The following is a 19,628-nucleotide window of genomic DNA, read 5'->3' as shown; positions in this document are numbered from 1 at the left end:
GAACCTGTGGTGGGTGTAACCAATTTCGCAGAATAGTGTTTTCGGATTCAAGCTTTGGAGTGCTAAGTCTCCAAACAAATGTTCAAAGCTATTCGCTCCGTAACTTGTTTATTGCGAAATATTTTCCATTGATCTCGTGGAAAATGTTTTTCTCTTTAACTGACGTACCTACTTCGGGGAAAGTTCTATTATTACGTTTTCTCGGATTCCCGGAAAAATGTCTCAAAAGAAATTGTTTTTCATTTCTTGGTATTATTTATATTCCCTTTCAAGGCTCTGGTATGAAATGAGTAGCTAGCTAGTTATGTACCTAGTTGATATGTAGTATGTTGGAATTGGGAGTGAAACTCCGTTAGCGGTGTTTTACGTAATACAGATACACGTAAAAAGCTTTTGAGGTGAAGCAAATAATGTCAGACGCACGCACGGCACGTCGATATAACACTTTTGCATTCAAATGATCAATAAAATTATACCTACCGCGCAGTTACCTCTTAATAGTTAATGGGTAACAAGCCGATTGCATTCATAAATCGATATCTTAATACTGTATTACGCGAATTACACAGTTAATTTTTACTGTTTCAAATGTAGCGTGTCGTCATTTTAAGCAAATATGTGGGTAACTATGCCGTTATGGTTCGTTTACCGTTTATTTGGAAAAGGGTAAACCATGTAGTGTCGGGTATCTAAAAAGCAGCACGGCAATGCTCGTTTGATTGAAGTAGGTATGAGTAGTAACAGTAAAACTAGCGTCACACGGTATGTCGGGTTCATCGGCCATTATCTACCTTCTTGTAGTCATCATCACATACAATCTAATAATCACACTGTACGAGGTTGTGTCCAATGATTAAAATACACGTCAAATCATACAAAACCAGGGTAGGACAGCCAGGTTACGAATAAATAAAGCAGACCAAAGATATTGAATTGAGAAAACTACATCCACAGGACAATGGGCGATGTAGATGATTTCATAATGTTTGTTTTCTAAATTAATGCGACTGGGAATCGGCGCTTTGGCATATCACCACACCATCAAGCTGTCAAAATAAATCATCTCATAAATACATCCGTAGCGTACCTAGTTCTGAATAAACGTATGAACAGTCAAGAGCAAAAGTGTTTCCAACAATTTTGAAGCAATTACCAATAAATTAAACAAAATGTATATTACCAACTCTGCCATAGTAACGACGACCCTGCATAAACTTTTTAAGCGTCTCTACCCAGAAGAGCTTTTTTCTAGCAAGTGCTTTGACCGTTCGAAATCGAGTTCCTGTTCTAAAAAATGATTGTTTACTGACATGAGTTCATTACACTCACCTGTAGAATCGTGTCGTTGCTTTGTAATATTTTATTCAGCAGTCTGGCCAAGTTATTAATTAACTTTATGTAGGATACTGAATAAAAGGTGTGGTTAAAATGTCAGATACAATCCGCTTGTAGATAGGTATAATAGCCTCCATCTTTGTTTTACCCATTACAACTACAACTAAGGACATTGCATGTAACAGAGTTTAGCTTGGTGTAGCATCGACGCTATTGTCGGTACGGAATTAAGGACCTATTGACACTTGCATCAAGGTGTCGAAAACGGGTGAACATTAATTAATTGCAATTACAACAATCCTTTGACGATAGGTAGAGCGTATCAGTAACAATTGATTCGATCCAATTGGTCGAGAGGCCGTGCGTTACGTTTGGTGGCTCTGCATGTGGCATGCATGCACATTTTCACTCATATGCCGATTCATAAACCAATCTCAGATTTGTTTTTTTTTTTGTTGTTGCATGAACAATAAAAAGTATCAACAATTATTGTTTCTGATAAATGAAATTACGATGAGATAACGAGCGATATTATAATAAAGAGGCCTGCAGTTACAATATGACACGATTATTGGGGAACCTAATCGTTACTTTATTTTCATTACATTTTCTTTACATCTGTTTGTGTGTCTACCTTCTAATCTACCGACTGCTCTGACGCTAGTCCAAGTGTCCAGTATACTTTCATCTTGCTAGAAGTACTGTATTGTAAACTCGTAATGACTAGGCGATTTACTTACTCGATTAATAAATTCTCAAAGACTGAGATCACATTATAGGTATGCGCCGCCAGACCGCTGTTGCGCTGCGGCTAGCACGAAAACAAAACGCTATTAGTTTTGAAACATATTAATGGGCTCTGATTGCTTACATAATTAAAACGACGATTGTTATTATAGCGTGATAAGAATTAATTCGGAGGCATAAATAAACTTGTAACATGCAAAATATCCTCATGCATGCTTAGGCTCAGTTAATTATTATTAGGTCATCTTGCGTAATGTGCATTTTATGCTATCGTTAGCGGCAACATTTATGGTGCATTGTTTCGGAACGTTACTTTGTAAAACTGCATCAGTGCACACAATGTATTTTTATTTCAAAAAAGTGTCTACATGGTCGTGTTGCCAAAAGAACGCCCTATTTTCTGACTGAAAATGCGTTCGTGTTTAAAATATTACATGGCCATTTGGCCATGCGGGCTGCCAAGTGGTTAAACCATTTAATGGAAAATAAAGTAAAAATAACAAAGTAAACTATCAATAATACAGACGTAATTAACGAAAATAACGTTTAAGGAGGCTCAGTAATAAGGCGATCTAATGGGGCGTAGGCGTAACGTTATTTGTCTAACTTTGGAAATCTTTATTTATTCAGTATTGAACAATTAATATGAAAAACGTGTAAGGTTTATAATTTTACTCATATAGGATCCATCTTTTCTCACGTTCTGTGTCTCCTTCTTACAGAGCGAAGGGCTCGAGTGTCCACTATGCCTGACGGCGGTGACGTCCGCCAGCGTGGTGCGGCTGGCTGGCTGCTTCCACCGCTGCTGCGAGTCCTGCCTGCGCCAGTACCTCGCCATAGAGATCTTCGAGGCGCGGGTACCTGTCAACTGCCCCGTCTGCCACGAAAGCATGCACCCATCAGGTTAGTGCCAACTCTATAGAGACCTATGGTATTATATTGTTTCTTCAATTACTGCTGTGAGTTCTCCCTGCGCCAGTACATCGCCATAGAGATCTTCGAGGCGCGGGTACCTGTCAACTGCCCCGTCTGCCACGAAAGCATGCACCCATCAGGTTAGTGCCAACTCTATAGAGACCTATGGTATTATATTGTTTCTTCAATTGCTGCTGTGAGTTCTCACTGCGCCAGTACATCGCCATAGAGATCTTCGAGGCGCAGGTACCTGTCAACTGCCCCGTCTGCCACGAAAGCATGCACCCATCAGGTCAGTGTATAGTCGTCTTTTCCACCGCTATGCGAATTCAGTCTGCGCCTGTATCTCATCATCCATGGATATCTTCGAAGCCTGTCATCGGCCACCACCCATCAGTTCTGTAGTCTGTACGCCCTTTGGTCGCGGTTGCCATGCTTCTATGGCGGCTTCAGGTTATGACGGTCCAATACTAAGACACCTCTACCATAAAAGAAATATAACATCCTTCATAAATAATAATCACATGTGATCTATAAATAGACGAATCGAAAAGTGATTCAAGGATAACATCAAGGTTTTTCCTTACCAAACCAAACATAATAAATCCCGAAATAGTTTAACTTAAGGGTGCCGAAATAAAAAGCTGTCTTAGCTGTACGTACTTGGAAAACTTCTGTTTAATTAATCTATAGAAGATGAACTCGAATTTAAACAACTTAATTATTGAAATCTCCTCTCAAATTGCAAAACCCTGAGTCATATCCGTAAATAAATGCTGATATTTCACCCCAATAATGTGATTTGTAACTTTCTTGAAGCTGTGATTGCTTTAATGGCCTGACTCAGGCGCACGTTCACCATGAATCGACTTTTCACAGAAGTCTTATCTCAGCGTAAAATAATATTAATGCTGATTATAAAATTTATATGTAGCTGCAAAAAAATACTGGGCCTAATCGATTGCATTGTTACTGGTGAGGCGTTTACGTGTTATTGGCTGCCCTTCATACGGTCAGAGTCATGGTCAGAAAATAATTCACCCATCAAAAACAATACTTGTCAAAAAAACCAAGTCTCGCAACTCAGTTGTTCTACGGTAAAAAGTTGTGAGATCCATGTAATACCAAGTCCAGGCCAGGAAATCTTTAACCTTTTACATAAATATATTGACTAGGCCATCGCACTAAATAATTTAATTTACACGTGTTTTCATGCGATGGCCAAGTCAATATATTTATGTAAAACGTTAAAGATTTCCTGGCCTGGACTTGGTATTACATGGATCTCACAACTTTTTACCGTAGAACAACTGAGTTGCGAGACTTGGTTTTTTTGACAAGTATTGTTTTTGATGGGATCTCATTTCTTTTTGTATTTTGTAGACAGCAGTTATGTATCTAGAAAACTGGACCGAAATTGAAAAATTTTACTCGACTTGGCGGTTGCACTACCGTGCCCCCAAATATTTTAGTTTTTCCTTGATTCATACACCAAACACTACTTATATTCCAAATTTGAAGCTTCTAGGTCTGCTAGAAGTGCCTTAGAATTTTGATGATCGGTGAGTCAGTCAGTGAGTCAGTGAGTCAGTGAGTGACAAAATTAAGTAACTTTGACCCGTTATAATTCTTAAACTACTGGTTCAAATTGAATGAAATTTTAAATATACCGTGTCTTTACAATGCCTGCATAGCTAATGAGAATTCAGCCTTCTAGTTTTATCCACAACGAAGTTACAGGCAGTCGAAAATGGCCTGAATTGCTTCGAGAAAAGGATGGTACGGCCGTGCCGCTTTTTTGCTCGACTTGGTGGGGGCACTGCCGTGCCCCCAGATTTCTAATAAGTAATTTCTTTATGGAAATCCTTGGGGGAGGCAGCGTGGACGTCATTTGGCTGAAACGAACGAACGAACAAAGTAATTTAAAAATGAAAATGAAATATTTTATTCAGCGACACAAAACAGCATCAAAAATATGAAACAAAAGTAAAGTAAATTTCGATCATATCTTTAAAGAGACATTATCATTTGTACCCAATTTGTGTAGATGCGAGAGTCACGACTGGTTAGTAAATAAACCGTAATTGTCAATTATCCAGCTCTTCCTTTTGGGGTTTATATTATATGTGATTGTAATTAATGTTCCACGTGTATATCTTATACAGGAAACAGGATATTAGTATACGAAATACCTAATATACTATTACTTGTAATAAAAAATGCAATCACATAAATTACAGCTCAGTTTATATTTTCGTAATAACTTTACTAAACGCTACTAAACCAGTTATTTGCAGGTGTTTTTAAAATTCGGTCTTTTAATTTATGTCAATGTTTATGTTTATAAGTAGATGGTGAAGCTCTGTATCTTTAATATAATCTAGATCCAAATGAAGATATACTAAGCATCTTGACTGAAAGTTAACCAATTAGGTTTTTACAAAATTAATTCTGCCAGTGGCGTCCAATTAAATCCAAATTGTGTTTTGGAATTTGGGTTGACCGGATAATGGTTTTTTATCTTTATTTTACAAACTTACAAATACATGGTCATTATGATTTAAAAAGCGCGTTAAAATTAATGAAACGGATACACATTACATAATACTTTAAAGGACAGTGCCAATCCATGTATGGAAGTTGGACCAAGTGCTGCCCAGAATGAAACCATAGTGCATTTTGTTCCTCAGGCCAATACTAATTTATAAACCGGAGCGCACTGAAATCTATCCCTGGAGTTAAGAGAAAAAAAGAGTTTTGTTTTGAATTATTTACATACAAAATATCATCGATGTATACGTACTAAGCATAAGATTTTGCGATTGTGGCATAAAATAACACGCGATATGTTGAACTTAACCATACTGCATCCGTACACCGTACTTTAGTACGACTTCGACATTCTTTATAAACGATCAATTCGAAACAAAACTCTTTTTTTCTCTTAACTCCAGGGATAGATTTCAGTGCGCTTCGGTTTACACATTAGTATAGGCCTGAGGAACAAAATGCACTATGAGTTGATTCTGGGCAACACTTGGTCCAGACCCTGGCACTGTCCTTAGGAAGCTTCACCAAATACAAAAGCAAGTGAGTTTCACTTTTACTAATGTAAAAAAAAAATACAAATTAAACCTATCGCGTAGTTAATTATGAAAATAAAATTTGATCTTTCGAATGTTAAATTGAGATTTTGAATGTTTTTAAGAAACACAATTGTGTTTTTATTTTTGTAGATAGGTACCTACTAAGTTTGTAAAATTACTAAAAGGTCTAGGCTGTCTCAAATGTCACATTTGTGGCTTAACATTTGCCTCGTTTTCCTCAATAGTTTGACGCGACATGTAGGAACGACCGGCGTTATTTCAGAGTATTGGTCGAACTATATTCGAGTCTTATTTTAGCCTAAGCTAATGCATGATATTTGTTATAATGTGTTGATCTGATCACACGAGTGCTCCTTAAAATTTATTAGCATATTTATCATTTCACGTGTTTATTTCGCCTAGATTCAAAATAGTACATTAACTGCTTATTTATTTTATTATGGCCCCTAGAAAACATGTAAATGTTTTTCTGCAATATGTTCTGCAGTATTCAATTGGATTATGATATCAATGTAGTATTTTATCAATGATCCCAGAGACGCCAATAATTTTATTGTTAAAAAATAAGCGCTGTATTTTACCTACCAGGAAGTAATCTGGACTCTATTTAGAACAGAATAGCGTAAAATATCTTGCAATAAAAGTTTTAACATTTTCCCTAAGTTAGTTCAAGTTTTCTGAAATAGGCAGCCCGATTTAGATAAGTAGGTACTCTATTAGTTTCCGAGCATAAAAAGATCATTTCCTAACGTCAGTCTTTTTTGGAGATTAGATTTAACTACCCCGCCAACAAAGAATCCAGACAGATCGATAATACAGCCAGACGGAACCTCTGGAAATAGTTCTATTACTCATACATATGTATATTTTATAACTAGTCGCGACAAGCTTTCGTGATGTGAGTAATATGTTAGAACTTAGGTACGTGTATGATTCATGGTTCTTACTTGAAAGCTATAAATGGTGGATATCCTAAATATCCATATCAATAAAACTTTTTCCAATAAAAAGGTATCACATTGAATAAACCTTATCACCATCGTCACTAATTGTCGCAGTCATTGTCATTTGCTATTGGCGTTTATTTTTGGTCCTTTTATCTGTTGCCGACTGTTTTTAATTATCATGGGGCAACCCCACTTTATCATTCACACATTGTTCCAAACCCTAATGATGATGTTGAAGCAAAACGCTATGTAATACCTTAATTTGCATACCCTTTGTAATTTTTATTATGTTTCTTTGCTAAAAAGCTACAAAACTTCCTAATCAAACTTGGATGTGTTCGCAATTTCCTTCTGTGGACCTTAGGCTGTCTGACCGCTTTGATAGAAGCGCATGTCACCTCAGTGCTTCCAAGCAACACTAAATAGGACACAAAGTAAACAGGACACAGGGTGCCCTTGTTGATAAGGAATATCACAAGAAATCCTGTTAATATTATAGATCTGAAAGTTTTTGGGGATGCATGATTGTATTTTTGTTACTCTCTCACGTAAAGACTAGAACAGTTGTAGCAGTTCAATTTAATTTCACGCAGGCGAAAGCCGAGGGCAGAAGCTAGATCAAATGTAAATTTATGTTATCATCATATTTTGTTTACAGATGTACATCGAATCGTGGACAACCCTGTGCTGTACGAGAAATATGAAGAGTTCTCGGTGCGGCGCGCGCTCGCCGCCGACCCCGACACGAGGTGGTGCCCCGCGCCCGACTGTAGGTCAGTAAAGACTGATGATGATGAGGATTCAATGATTGATGATGATGAAGAGAAGTGCGATGTAGTTTTCACAGTTTTGATAATGTTCTTTTGTTTCGTTTTGCCTCTGACGTTAGCTCAGTTACAGTTTACGTTTGAAGTTGATAAGAGGTGTCTGAAGTGATACTACAGAAATCAAATAATTCACGCTTTCCAGTAATTCTTTAAATGCATTCTAATCCAATTCTTGCCCCTTATGAAAAAACATTCCAATTCATTTTAACAAGAGGGAAACTGGTTTCTCTGTCGCTTGATTGTAAGTGACATTAACATCGCAACATCTTCTTCTTTTATTAATGGTGATGAACTTGTGTATTTTCGCCACAGGGCACACTGTTCCGCCAATATCACGCAGCTTTTACAAGTTATCAATACATCCCGCCTTTTTAAAGAAAATCAACTGTGTTTTCAAAACTAACAAAGCGTCCTATTTCCAGTTTCGCGGTAGTGGCGACGGGCTGCGCATCATGCCCGAAGCTTACGTGCCTAGCGCCGGGTTGTGGAGCGTCATTCTGCTACCACTGCAAGGCGGCCTGGCATCCTACGCAGACCTGTGACGCCGCGCGCCGCAGCCGCCAACCGCCGCCGCGCGCGCCGCAGCCCTCGCACACAGACCTCGACCACGGTCAGTAACAGGCTGTTCCCTGTGCTACTGCTGTCTAGGATCAACAGCTGGATAGCCTATAGAGTCAGTGTCGTTCTGCTACCACTGCAAGGCGGCCTGGCACCCCACGCAGACTTGTGACGCGGCGCGCCGCAGCCGCCAGCCGCCGCCGCGCGCGCCGCAGCCCTCGCACACAGACCTCGACCACGGTCAGTAACAGCTATTCGCTGTCTAGAATCTACAGCTGGATGGACCACCAATAGAGTCAGCGTCTTCTGCTACCACTACAAGGCGGCCTGGCACCCTACGCAGACGTTAGACGCCGCGCGCCGCAGCCCACTGCAAGATGGCCACCTCACGCGAACCGGTTAAGGCTGCGACGCCGCGCGCCCAAGGTCTCGTATATAGACCTCGACCACGGTCAGTAACCAGGCTATTCCCTGTGCTACTGCTGTCTAGGATCCACAGCTGGATCGCCTATAGAGTCAGCGTCTGCTACCACTGCAAGGCGGCCTGGCACCCCACGCAGACCTGTGACGCCGCGCGCCGCAGCCGCCAGCCGCCGCCGCGCGCGCCGCAGCCCTCGCACACAGACCTCGACCACGGTCAGTAACAGTTATTCGCTGTCTAGAATCTACAGCTGGATGGACCACCAATAGAGTCAGCGTCTTCTGCTACCACTACAAGGCGGCCTGGCACCCCACGCAGACGTTGGACGCCGCGCGCCGCAGCCCTCGCACACAGACCTCGACCACGGTCAGTAACAGGTTCCCTGTGCTACTGCTGTCTAGGATCTACAGCTGGACCGCCTATAGAGTCAGCGTCGTCTGCTACCACTGCAAGGCGGCCTGGCACCCCACGCAGACTTGCGACGCCGCGCCGCGCCGCAACCCTCGCACACAGACCTCGACCACGGTCAGTAACATGCTGTACTTTGCTACTGCTGTCGGTTTGCTCAACGGTGTCGGCGTCGTCTGCTACCACTGCAAGGCGGCCTGGCACCCCACGCAGACCTGTGACGCCGCGCGCCGCAGCCGCCAGCCGCCGCCGCGCGCGCCGCAGCCTTCGCACACAGACCTCGACCACGGTCAGTACCAGGCTGTTCCCTGTGCTACTGCTGTCTAGGATCAACAGCTGGATAGCCTATAGAGTCGGCGTCGTCTGCTACCACTGCAAGGCGGCCTGGCACCCCACGCAGATGTTGGACGCCGCGCGCCGCAGCCCTTACACAGACCTCGACCACGGTCAGTAACAGGCTTCCCTGTGCTACTGCTGTCTAGGATCAACAGCTGGATCGCCTATAGAGTCAGCGTCTGCTACCACTGCAAGGCGGCCTGGCACCCCACGCAGACCTGTGACGCGGCGCGCCGCAGCCCTCGCGCATAGACCTCGACCATGGTTAGTAACCAGGCTGTGCCCTGTGCTACTGCTGTCTAGGATCAACAGCTGGATCGCCTATAGAGTCAGCGTCTGCTACCACTGCAAGGCGGCCTGGCACCCCACGCAGACCTGTGACGCGGCGCGCCGCAGCCGCCAGCCGCCGCCGCGCGCGCCGCAGCCCTCGCACACAGACCTCGACCACGGTCAGTAACAGTTATTCGCTGTCAAGGAATCTACAGCTGGACGGACCACCAATAGAGTCAGCGTCTTCTGCTACCACTACAAGGCGGCCTGGCACCCTACGCAGACGTTAGACGCCGCGCGCCGCAGCCCACTGCAAGATGGCCACCTCACGCGAACCGGTTAAGGCTGCGACGCCGCGCGCACAGACCTCGACCACAGACCTCGACCACGGTCAGTAACCAGGCTATTCCCTGTGCTACTGCTGTCTAGGATCAATAGCTGGATCGCCTATAGAGTCAGCGTCGTTCTGCTACCACTGCAAGGCGGCCTGGCACCCCTCACAGACCTGCGACGCGGCGCGCCGCAGCCCTCGCACACAGACTTCGACCATGGTAAGTGACAAATATTCCTACTGGTGCAACTCCTGTCTAGAGTCTACAGCTGAACCGACAATAAAGTCAGCTTCAGTCTGCTATCACTACAAGGCGGCCTGGCACCCCACGCAGACGTCAGTAGCGCCTGTTTACTACTTCAACTGCTGTGTAAAATTTACAGCTGGAGCGCCAATAGAGTCAGCGCCGTGCTGCTACCACGGTCAGTAACAGCTATTTACTGATGGAACTCCTGTGTAGAACCCACAGCTTGATTGTCAATAAAACCAGTGTAGGCCCTGGCCAACCTCCGAGACAAAGTCGAAAGAGGGAAGACTTCAAAATCAAACTGCTGCTATATTCTTCTGATATATTTCAGAGTGCAGCAGTTTCAACTTTCTTTGTCCCAAGGACCTGCCCTCTAGACAAAATAGCATTCGTGAGTTCGCTGTGCTGTGTTTATGATGGCTCACTCTTAATTCATCCGATCTATCTGTCTTCGCTTTCTCTGTGGCGTTGAACATCACAGACTTCCCCAACCCGTTTGGCTAGTGTGAGGAGTTTAGACACATTCCTCCACTTGCCTTAGTAAATTAGAGAGGGTGTGCTCCTGCAATGTAAAGTCTGGTCCGTGAGCACGTAGAATTTTGTCCAATGACCCCTAGCTACCCATCCTTATCGCTCGCGCGTAATTATGTTGCTATTGCGCTCGCACACTCAATATAATTACGCGCGAGCGATAAGGATGGGTAGCTAGGGGTCATTGGACAAAATTGTACAGTCGACAGCACATCAAGCTATACATTTTCGTTGCAAAGTCGCCCCTATCGCAACTACGTAAGATACCACAGTGTTTACGTTGACGTGCTGTTGACCGTACGTGCTCACGGACCGGGCTTTAGTCAAAATGACTTTATGATGATTTTGTATGTCGCAGGCGAAGTGAAGCCGTGCCCGCGCTGCTCGGTGCTGATCGTGAAGGTGGAGGACGGCTCGTGCAACCACATGGTGTGCTGCGTGTGCGGCGCCGAGTTCTGCTGGCTCTGCATGAAGGAGGTCTCTGATCTGCACTACCTTAGGTGAGGACATGATAAACTACTGATTAACAGAAATTTTGTTGTAGGCTAATGAGGTATGACTAGGGACTGAGTCTGGGTTAAGAGCTAGTAGTTGTTACCGTAACTCTGAGCTACGGTGTTAGCAACATAAAGTTCAAAGTTAATACTTTACCTAAATAAAAATTAACCTTATGAGATCAGCATAAGGAACATATTGTTCCAAATGTATAATGAGTTCCTATATTGAATTTATAGTGAATTTCATTCATACGACAAGATTGAAATATGAGGTGTGAACTGTGTGAAGTGAGTACTTTATTAGCGCGAGTTAATTCTGCACACCGACATCTATCGGCAGGTTTTAGCACTTAGAAACAAATGTGGGATAGTCGCAAGAAATAAATGCGTGTTTCAAGTAAATCTTGCTGTATTCACACCGTACTCTTAGGCCCAGAACAGACGGTAAAACGAAACTGCAACTTTCTGATGATTCTTATGAATGAAACTGAAAGTTTCAAACTGGTCGCGTCATGTGTGGTCTCTCAACGGACACAATGGCCTATATTTCACCGGGACACCATGGCGGCGCAACTAGTAGCCGCTACCAACAAAATGTATACAGCTTTGCGCAACCAAACGGACACCAGGTGAGTAACTCTCTATAGAGCTGTATACGTTTTGTTGGTAGCGGGCGACTGGTTGCGCCGCCATGGTGTCCCGGTGAAATATAGCCCTATGGCAGAAACTTAGATGCAACTCAAAAGTAACTAGCAGTTGCAGTTGCGTTTCACCGTCTGTTTTGGGCCTTATCAATCCGCCATCTTATATCACCTCTCCCCTCTCGCTCACACATCTTTTCCTTACCTTCCGTTTGCGTTTCGTTTCACACAAACGCTTGGTGTTCCAGCCCGAGCGGCTGCACGTTCTGGGGCAAGAAGCCGTGGTCGCGCAAGAAGAAGCTTCTCTGGCAGCTGGGCACGCTCGCGGGCGCGCCGCTGGGCATAGCGGTCGTGGCGGGCGTGGCGCTGCCGGCGCTGCTGGTGGGGCTGCCGCTGTGGGCCGGCCGCCGCGCGCACCGCCGGCTGCGTCGTGCTCCGCCCGCCCGCCGTCGTGCTGCTGTAGCCGCTGCCGTCGCTGCTGCTGTGAGTACCTCTATTAGGACCCCGACACTAGCGTCTATCAAGTGTCATTGGGTGGGGCTGCCGCTGTGGGCCGGCCGCCGCGCGCACCGCCGGCTGCGTCGTGCGCCGCCCGCCCGCCGTCGTGCTGCCGTAGCCGCTGCCGTCGCTGCTGCTGTGAGTACAATCTCTATAAAAACTCCCATCTTAGCCCACCGCAGCATAGCATCTTTCGAGCGAAGCGTCGTTGCCTTGCAAGCGCTTGCGCAGCGTCGACGCGGCGCTATTGCTGAGCGGCGGATCGACGTAGCGCTGGCGTCGCGTTATTATAGTTTGAAGAGAGTTGATGCCGCGGCGAAGCAGCGCAGGCGCTGACGAGACGACAACGTTCGATACGCGCTGCGCCGTCGTGCTGCCGTAGCCGCTGCCGTCGCTGCTGCTGTAAGTACAATCTGCATAAAGATCCCACATAGCGTCTATCGAGTGTGGTTGTCTTGCCAGCGCTCGCGGAACCTCGTCGCTGCGAAGTCTCTAAGCGGCTGCCGAACGCGTCGAACGGTCGGATCTACGTAGCGCTGGCGTCGCGTTATTTAGTTTAGGCGCTGCCGAGACGACGTTCGATACTCGCTGCTGGTGGGGCTGCCGCTGTGGGCCGGCCGCCGCGCGCACCGCCGGCTGCGTCGTGCGCCGCCTGCCCGCCGTCGTGCTGCTGTAGCTGCCGCCGTTGCTGCTGCTGTGAGTAGAAACTTCATAAAGACCCCACATAGCGTCTATCGAGTGTGGTTGTCTTGCCAGCGCTCGCGGAACCTCGTCGCTGCGAAGTCTCTAAGCGGCTGCCGAACGCGTCGAACGGTCGGATCTACGTAGCGCTGGCGTGAAGAGAGAGTTTGAAGAGAGTTGATGCCGCGGCGAAGCAGCGCAGGTGCTGACGAGACGACGACGTTCGATACTCGCTGCTGGTGGGGCTGCCGCTGTGGGTACAATCTCCATAAAGACCCCACATAGCGTCTATCAAGTGTCATTGGGTGGGGCTGCCGCTGTGGGCCGGCCGCCGCGCGCACCGCCGGCTGCGTCGTGCTCCGCCCGCCCGCCGTCGTGCTGCCGTAGCCGCTGCCGTCGCTGCTGCTGTGAGTATTAACCAGGGTACTCATCTAGTCATGTAGCTCTATATCAAGTGAGTACATAGGCACTAGCCCGCTGCCAGCTGCTCGCGCGTGGTTCGCAGGGAGATCGCAGCGACCCGCCGACTGGCGGTATCACTGCGTGCACAACGGCGGATCGCAGTAGGATCCAGGAGCTCGCAGCTATAGTCTGGTCTGTGAGCACGTAGAATTTTGTCCAATGACCCCAAGCTACCCATCCTTATCGCTCGCGCGTAATTATATTGCTGTCGCGACTGTGCGACGGGCGGCCGCAGTGAGTGTGCGAGCTTTAGATACGCGACGACCGTGGACGAGCCGTACTAACTTGAAGGTTGGACACGTTACATGCTACGTTACGTGCTACATGGCAGGTGAGTACCCTGCCTTAGAACCCCCACACTAGCATCTATCGGGCTGGAAGACGTAGCGTGGGCAGGCCTCCTACTAGGTGGACCGACGATCTGGTAAAGGTCACGGGAAGAGCCTGGATGCGGGCAGCGCAGGACCGTTCATTGTGGAAAACCTTGGGGGAGGCCTTGGCTGAAACGAACGAACTAGCATCTATCAAGTGCCGATGTCTTGCAAGCGCTTGCGCAGCGTCGACGCGGAGCCATTGCTGAGCGGCGGGTCGACGTAGCGCTAGCGTCGCGTTATTATAGTTTGAAGAGAGTTATCGCAAACCAGTCGAAAAGTGGTCGAAAGACCTTTTTTATGTATGGAGTTATGACAGATTCGATTTTCGATTCGATCAAAAAATGCAACTTGTCTAGGGGGACTGATCTGCTAATCGCCTTGAACTTTAGTCGTTTTTTTTTCTAACTGTGACGTTATATCCCCAGCTGGTGGTGTCTCCGCTGGTGGCGGGTCTGGCGGTGGGCATCGGCGTGCCGATCCTGCTGTTCTACGTGTACGGCGTGGTGCCGGTGTCGCTGTGTCGCGCCGGCGGCTGCGGGCCCCAGCCGCCGCCGCCGCGCTTCGACGACGCGCCCGACCTCGACGCCGCCTCGCGCCGCCTCGAGCCCAGCATCGGTGAGTGACGTCACCCGCCATGTCTAGTGTACCAGCCGCCGCCGCCGCGCTTCGACGACGCGCCCGACCTCGACGCCGCCTCGCGCCGCCTCGAGCCCAGCATCGGTGAGTGACGTCACCCGCCATGTCTAGTGTACCAGCCGCCGCCGCCGCGCTTCGACGACGCGCCCGACCTCGACGCTGACGTCACCCGCTATGTCTAGGCGTCCCAGTTACGTGTACGGCGTGGTGCTGCGCAGTGATGCGCCGGCATTTGTTTATGCGGCTAAAGCCTGGTCCGTAAACACGTAGAATTTTGTCCAATGACCCGAAGCTACCCATCCTTATCGCTCGCGCGTAATTATGTTGCTGTCGCGCTCGCACACTCACTGCGGGTGCCAGTCGCACAGTCGCGACAGCAATATAATTATACGTGAGCGATAAGGTTGGGTAGCTTGGGGTCATTGGACAAAATTCTACGTGCTCACGGACCAGGCTTTAGACGTCATCATAACGAACTTCTTGTGCCTTTTGATTGTGTTTTGTTTGTTTAATATTTATGATGAAGTCTGGAATGACGTCGGTGATAACGAGACAGTGTCGCGAGCGACTGATCACCTACTAGAAGTAGTATTCATTTATCGAAATGTTTAAAGACACCGCGTTGCAGATTGCACTCGATTCTTTATTATTTCTAAGATGCCATAATGCGTGGCCAGTTATTGAATTGATATTCGTGTCTTAGGTGACGCGTCGCTGTCGGCGGGCTCGCACCACGCGGAGTTACGAGCGCCGTCGCTGGCGGCGCTGGCGGGCTCGCTGGGCGGCCACGACGCGCCCTCGCCCGCCGCCGCGCGCCTCGACGTGGCCGACGTGGCGCCCGACGCCGCCTCCGCCGCGTCCGCCGCGTCCTGGCCCGACGACCTGCCGTCCACGTCCTCGCGAGCCGCGCGCCTCCGCTCGCTGTTCCTGTACGGATCCGCCGCGCCGCCCGAACCCGACCCCGAGGCGCCGCCGCCGCGACCCGCCGCGTAGCCGTGACTGAGACGATTCGGAATTGTAACGAGACAATTGACGTCGTGACGCCGATGGGGCAGCAAGGTTCTGGAATGGAGGCCACGTACCGGAAAACGCAGCGTGGGACGTCCACCCACAAGGTGGACCGACGACCTGATAAAGGCAACGGGAAGGCGCTGGATGCAGGCCGCTACCAACCGTGCGATGTGGAAGTCATTGGGGGAGGCCTATGTTCAGCAGTGGACGTCCTATAGCTGAAATGATGATGATGATTTGACGTCGTAATAAGAATATCAGTGATCTATGTCCGGTTTGAATGAACGCAGCTCACCAGTTCGATTATGTGTGATCGCCGCCTCCGCCGCGTCCTGGCCCGACGACCTGCCGTCCACGTCCTCGCGAGCCGCGCGCCTCCGCTCGCTGTTCCTGTACGGATCCGCCGCGCCGCCCGAACCCGACCCTGAGGCGCCGCCGCCGCGACCCGCCGCGTAACCTTGGCTGAGACGATTCGGAATGACTGCTATCGTTTTTATACTTAACAGTTGGCACCCCTGGCGATTGACAGGACCTTACTCTACAGTGGCGCCATCTTGATGAGCGCAAATGCGATAGTCCTCCTACCATTTTCGCGCTCACCAGCCGGCGCCACTGTCTTCGCTACTAGCAAGTGACAGGACCTTACACTACAGAGGCGCCAACTGGTGAGCGCTAAAACGATAGCCCTCATTGTAACGGGACAATTGACGTCGTAATAAGAATATCAGTGATCTATGTCCGGTTTGAATGAACGCAGCTCACCAGTTCGATTATGATGTGTGATCGACGCCTCGGCGATACGTCCGCCGCGACCGCGCTCCGGCACCGGACAAACGGACGTTTGAAGTGAAAATGATTGAAATTGATCGAAATACTCTATACGTAATTTCTCAGTTGTGTAAAAATATGATTGATAGTTTTATTGAGAGTTAGAAAGCAGAAGCGAGATGCGTTTTGCGCTGACGCACCGCACTCTAGTCCCGCAGTCCGATGAGTATGTTTCGAAAGCCGCAGTGGAGAACGTAGATGTGATCCGAACGGAAATAGTATTAATGAATCGTGCAACGACAGATGTGCCCTAGTGCGGACGCCGCTTCCCGGAGTGTACTAGCGTAGTGAACATGATGAGGTCGCATGCTCCCCGTCTCTCGATAGAGTATTTGTCCACTGATGCACCAATCTTTGTGCCAATATAAGAGTGTATCGATTCGAAGTAAGCACACGACTAGATAAGTATTGTAAGGCCCCAATCTGAAGTTGGCAGCCCCGCTACGATAGATGCTTCGCGCTTACAGTGCAGTGTTACTCTATCCGATATTTGTGATACTTTGAATAATAATTACTATTAATGATCTAAATTATTTAATTTTTCACGTTTGTAGGCAAAAAGTAATGTTAAGTGATAATTATTACGTTATGTGAATTATATAAAATGTAAACTATGATTAAAATGTGATTAAATCTATCATTTATTTTATTATATTATACTGAATTCCTCAATAATTATTCTTATCGGTCTTCTTTACTAGTAAAGGAGACGTAGTAAAATAAAATAAAAAATGTGACTACTTGTTTCTTAACATCTTTATTTTATGTTTGGACGATTATACAATACACCCATATTTCATAGGATTTAGTAGGCAACGCTCCTACAAAAATATTTTACATAGAATTATATTTTTAGACTTACAGTACTTACTTAGTTTGAAACACACTTTTATTGTTTCTATAATTCAACAATGTCATATTTCGTATAGCATATTTTAGGCTATCATTAATTCATTTTATTATATTTACAAAGATAAATGAAGCTCATAATATTACTTTTTACAATTTTTTTAGATATACGGCTAAATTGGTGCCTTTTTTGGTAGAAAACTGTATTCAATCAATTTTTATTTTATAAGCCAACCACCAACAAAAACTGCAATTATAAAGTCTTTTTAACGAAAAAAACTTAGTTTTTTTGTTTTTAATTATATCAAAAGAATAGAATACACTTTGCATTCTGGAATGTCATGGACAACCCTGATTCTAATGAACATACAGACTTCGAATTTAAATATTTTTTACGAAATACATTCACAATAATAAACAACGAAACTGACTAATACGTATTATATTAAGGTGTAACGCTCTTTTGTGAAAATCTAAAATATTAATATAACATTGTTATTACTAAAACACTTGTCTTTTTCCCTCACAGCGATATTTACATTGAGAGAAACTGACAAAGCATTTATTCGGTAAAACAGTACTATAACGCTCTAAACAAAATTAATAAACGGTACGATGATAATATTAAAATAATAATGAATATTATGTAGTAATAACAAGCACTCATAAATATAAAAAAATAAATAAACACAATGCAAATTAATATTTGTAAATGTTGTAAATAAATGTAATAAGTACCTACATGAGAGCATACATATTACCGGCAGTGTACACAAAAATTCACAGAATGCTGATCCTTATTATCTGTCAAGAGATATAAAAATAATCATAAATACATTTAACAGGTTCTAAGTTGGCTACACAAATTCAGTGTTGTGTAATTTGCTGTGAGATTATAATGGAAAGGTTTAACTTGGTTAGCTCTTGACAATTTTAACTGCATGTGCGTAGCTTGACCAAAATATTTATGCAGGCGTAAAAATAAAATAACCAATTATTGAAAATAAAGAAGATTCATTACCTTAAACAACTATATTAATGTTTAATCTGCTTCATGCATAATATATAAATAAATAATATACAGGGTAGCTAAAACATATCACATTACGCTTATTATTTCTAAAAATATACATAAAATATATTATTGACAGGTAAGGTATTTACAAATTTTAATAATATTTTGGCTTTCTGGGTTTTGGAACTGGAATAAGTGATTTTTTTAAGATAAATGCGATAATGAGCGGCCTTGTCAGGGCAAGTGATAATAGCACTTATAAACAGAGAAGCCCTAAAAGATGCGGCGTTATTTATATTGAATCATTTACTTATGGCCTTTAATGATCATCACGGCTAGCGAAGCTGCGTAAGTGAACGTAATATGGAAGAGGAACCGTACGGAAAATTTAATACATATTTCAAATAAAGGAAGGGGTATAATCACACAATAGATTCACAATCATCCATTCTAAATAGAGAGAAATCAATTCTAAGAGTAGAAAAAAATATTGTTAATAATGTTTTAATTAACAATATTTTTTTCTACTCTTTTATGTTTCTCCTTACTTAATTTATTTAAATCGTTTTATATGCCAATTGACCCCCTAATATTATTTTTTATATTTACACAACAAATTCTTTTTTGGATACTCAACACTACCAAATCTGTGCAAAACTACATCTTTTTACCAAAAGAGTCTATTCATCAAGCAAGTTCTGAAAAAAATATCTTAAACAGACACGTATCTGTACTCACACATGAATGATGTTGACCTTAGAATGAGTCTGTATTCAATTGCCTTTTACTGAACCGTAAAGATAATATTTACAAAAAAATACATTAAATATTTGTTTAGGCCCTTTATCATTATAGTCACCTATAATCATACAGTCATAGGTACTACATAATAATTTAGTTCATTCCAAAATAAATTCACAAGAAAAAGAGTTAAAATGTTACATTAACATTAAAATATTAATAGTTACTTATATCACACACTGGAATCTTAAAAAAATATAATGTATCCAATATTTCTTGAGCTACAGCCATCAAAGACTTGAGACTTGAAGAATGTTACTTGACTTAATTTTTGTACAATTCTGATAATTTTTTACATGTCAACCAGGGCAATGGAAATTATTATTCATTTAAAATAAATGTATGTCTGCTTCAA

General features: G+C 44.8%; 2 protein-coding genes across 2 annotated transcripts in view; both read left to right on the top strand.

Annotated features, from left to right (window-relative positions):
* The window catches only part of LOC135076646 (E3 ubiquitin-protein ligase RNF19B-like), a 47,407-nt gene extending 44,417 nt beyond the window's left edge, over positions 1–2,990 (top strand). Inside the window, exon 3 of the mRNA XM_063971068.1 lies at positions 2,805–2,990. Coding sequence (XP_063827138.1) covers positions 2,805–2,990 — 186 coding nt within the window. The remainder of the gene's footprint in view (positions 1–2,804) is intronic.
* Positions 2,991–3,203: 213 nt separating this feature from the next.
* Positions 3,204–17,245, top strand: LOC135076809 (E3 ubiquitin-protein ligase RNF19B-like). The gene is made up of 7 exons (XM_063971259.1): positions 3,204–3,289; positions 7,710–7,824; positions 8,301–8,488; positions 11,339–11,480; positions 12,367–12,601; positions 14,559–14,748; positions 15,473–17,245. The coding sequence occupies exons 1-7, from the start codon at positions 3,277–3,279 to the stop codon at positions 15,760–15,762; spliced, it is 1,173 nt and encodes a 390-aa protein (XP_063827329.1). The 5' UTR covers positions 3,204–3,276; the 3' UTR covers positions 15,763–17,245.
* The last annotated feature ends 2,383 nt before the right edge of the window (positions 17,246–19,628 follow it).

This window comes from Ostrinia nubilalis, chromosome 12 (assembly GCF_963855985.1).
Source record: "Ostrinia nubilalis chromosome 12, ilOstNubi1.1, whole genome shotgun sequence".
Taxonomy (NCBI): Eukaryota; Metazoa; Arthropoda; class Insecta; order Lepidoptera; family Crambidae; genus Ostrinia; species Ostrinia nubilalis.
This window is presented reverse-complemented; position numbering and strand designations above follow the sequence as displayed.

Coding starts and splice junctions, on each gene's coding strand:
- LOC135076809 (XM_063971259.1), top strand. Junction 7,825..8,300: donor TGCCCCGCGCCCGACTGTAG/GTCAGTAAAGAC, acceptor TCCTATTTCCAG/TTTCGCGGTAGTGGCGACGG. Junction 11,481..12,366: donor TCTGATCTGCACTACCTTAG/GTGAGGACATGA, acceptor TTGGTGTTCCAG/CCCGAGCGGCTGCACGTTCT.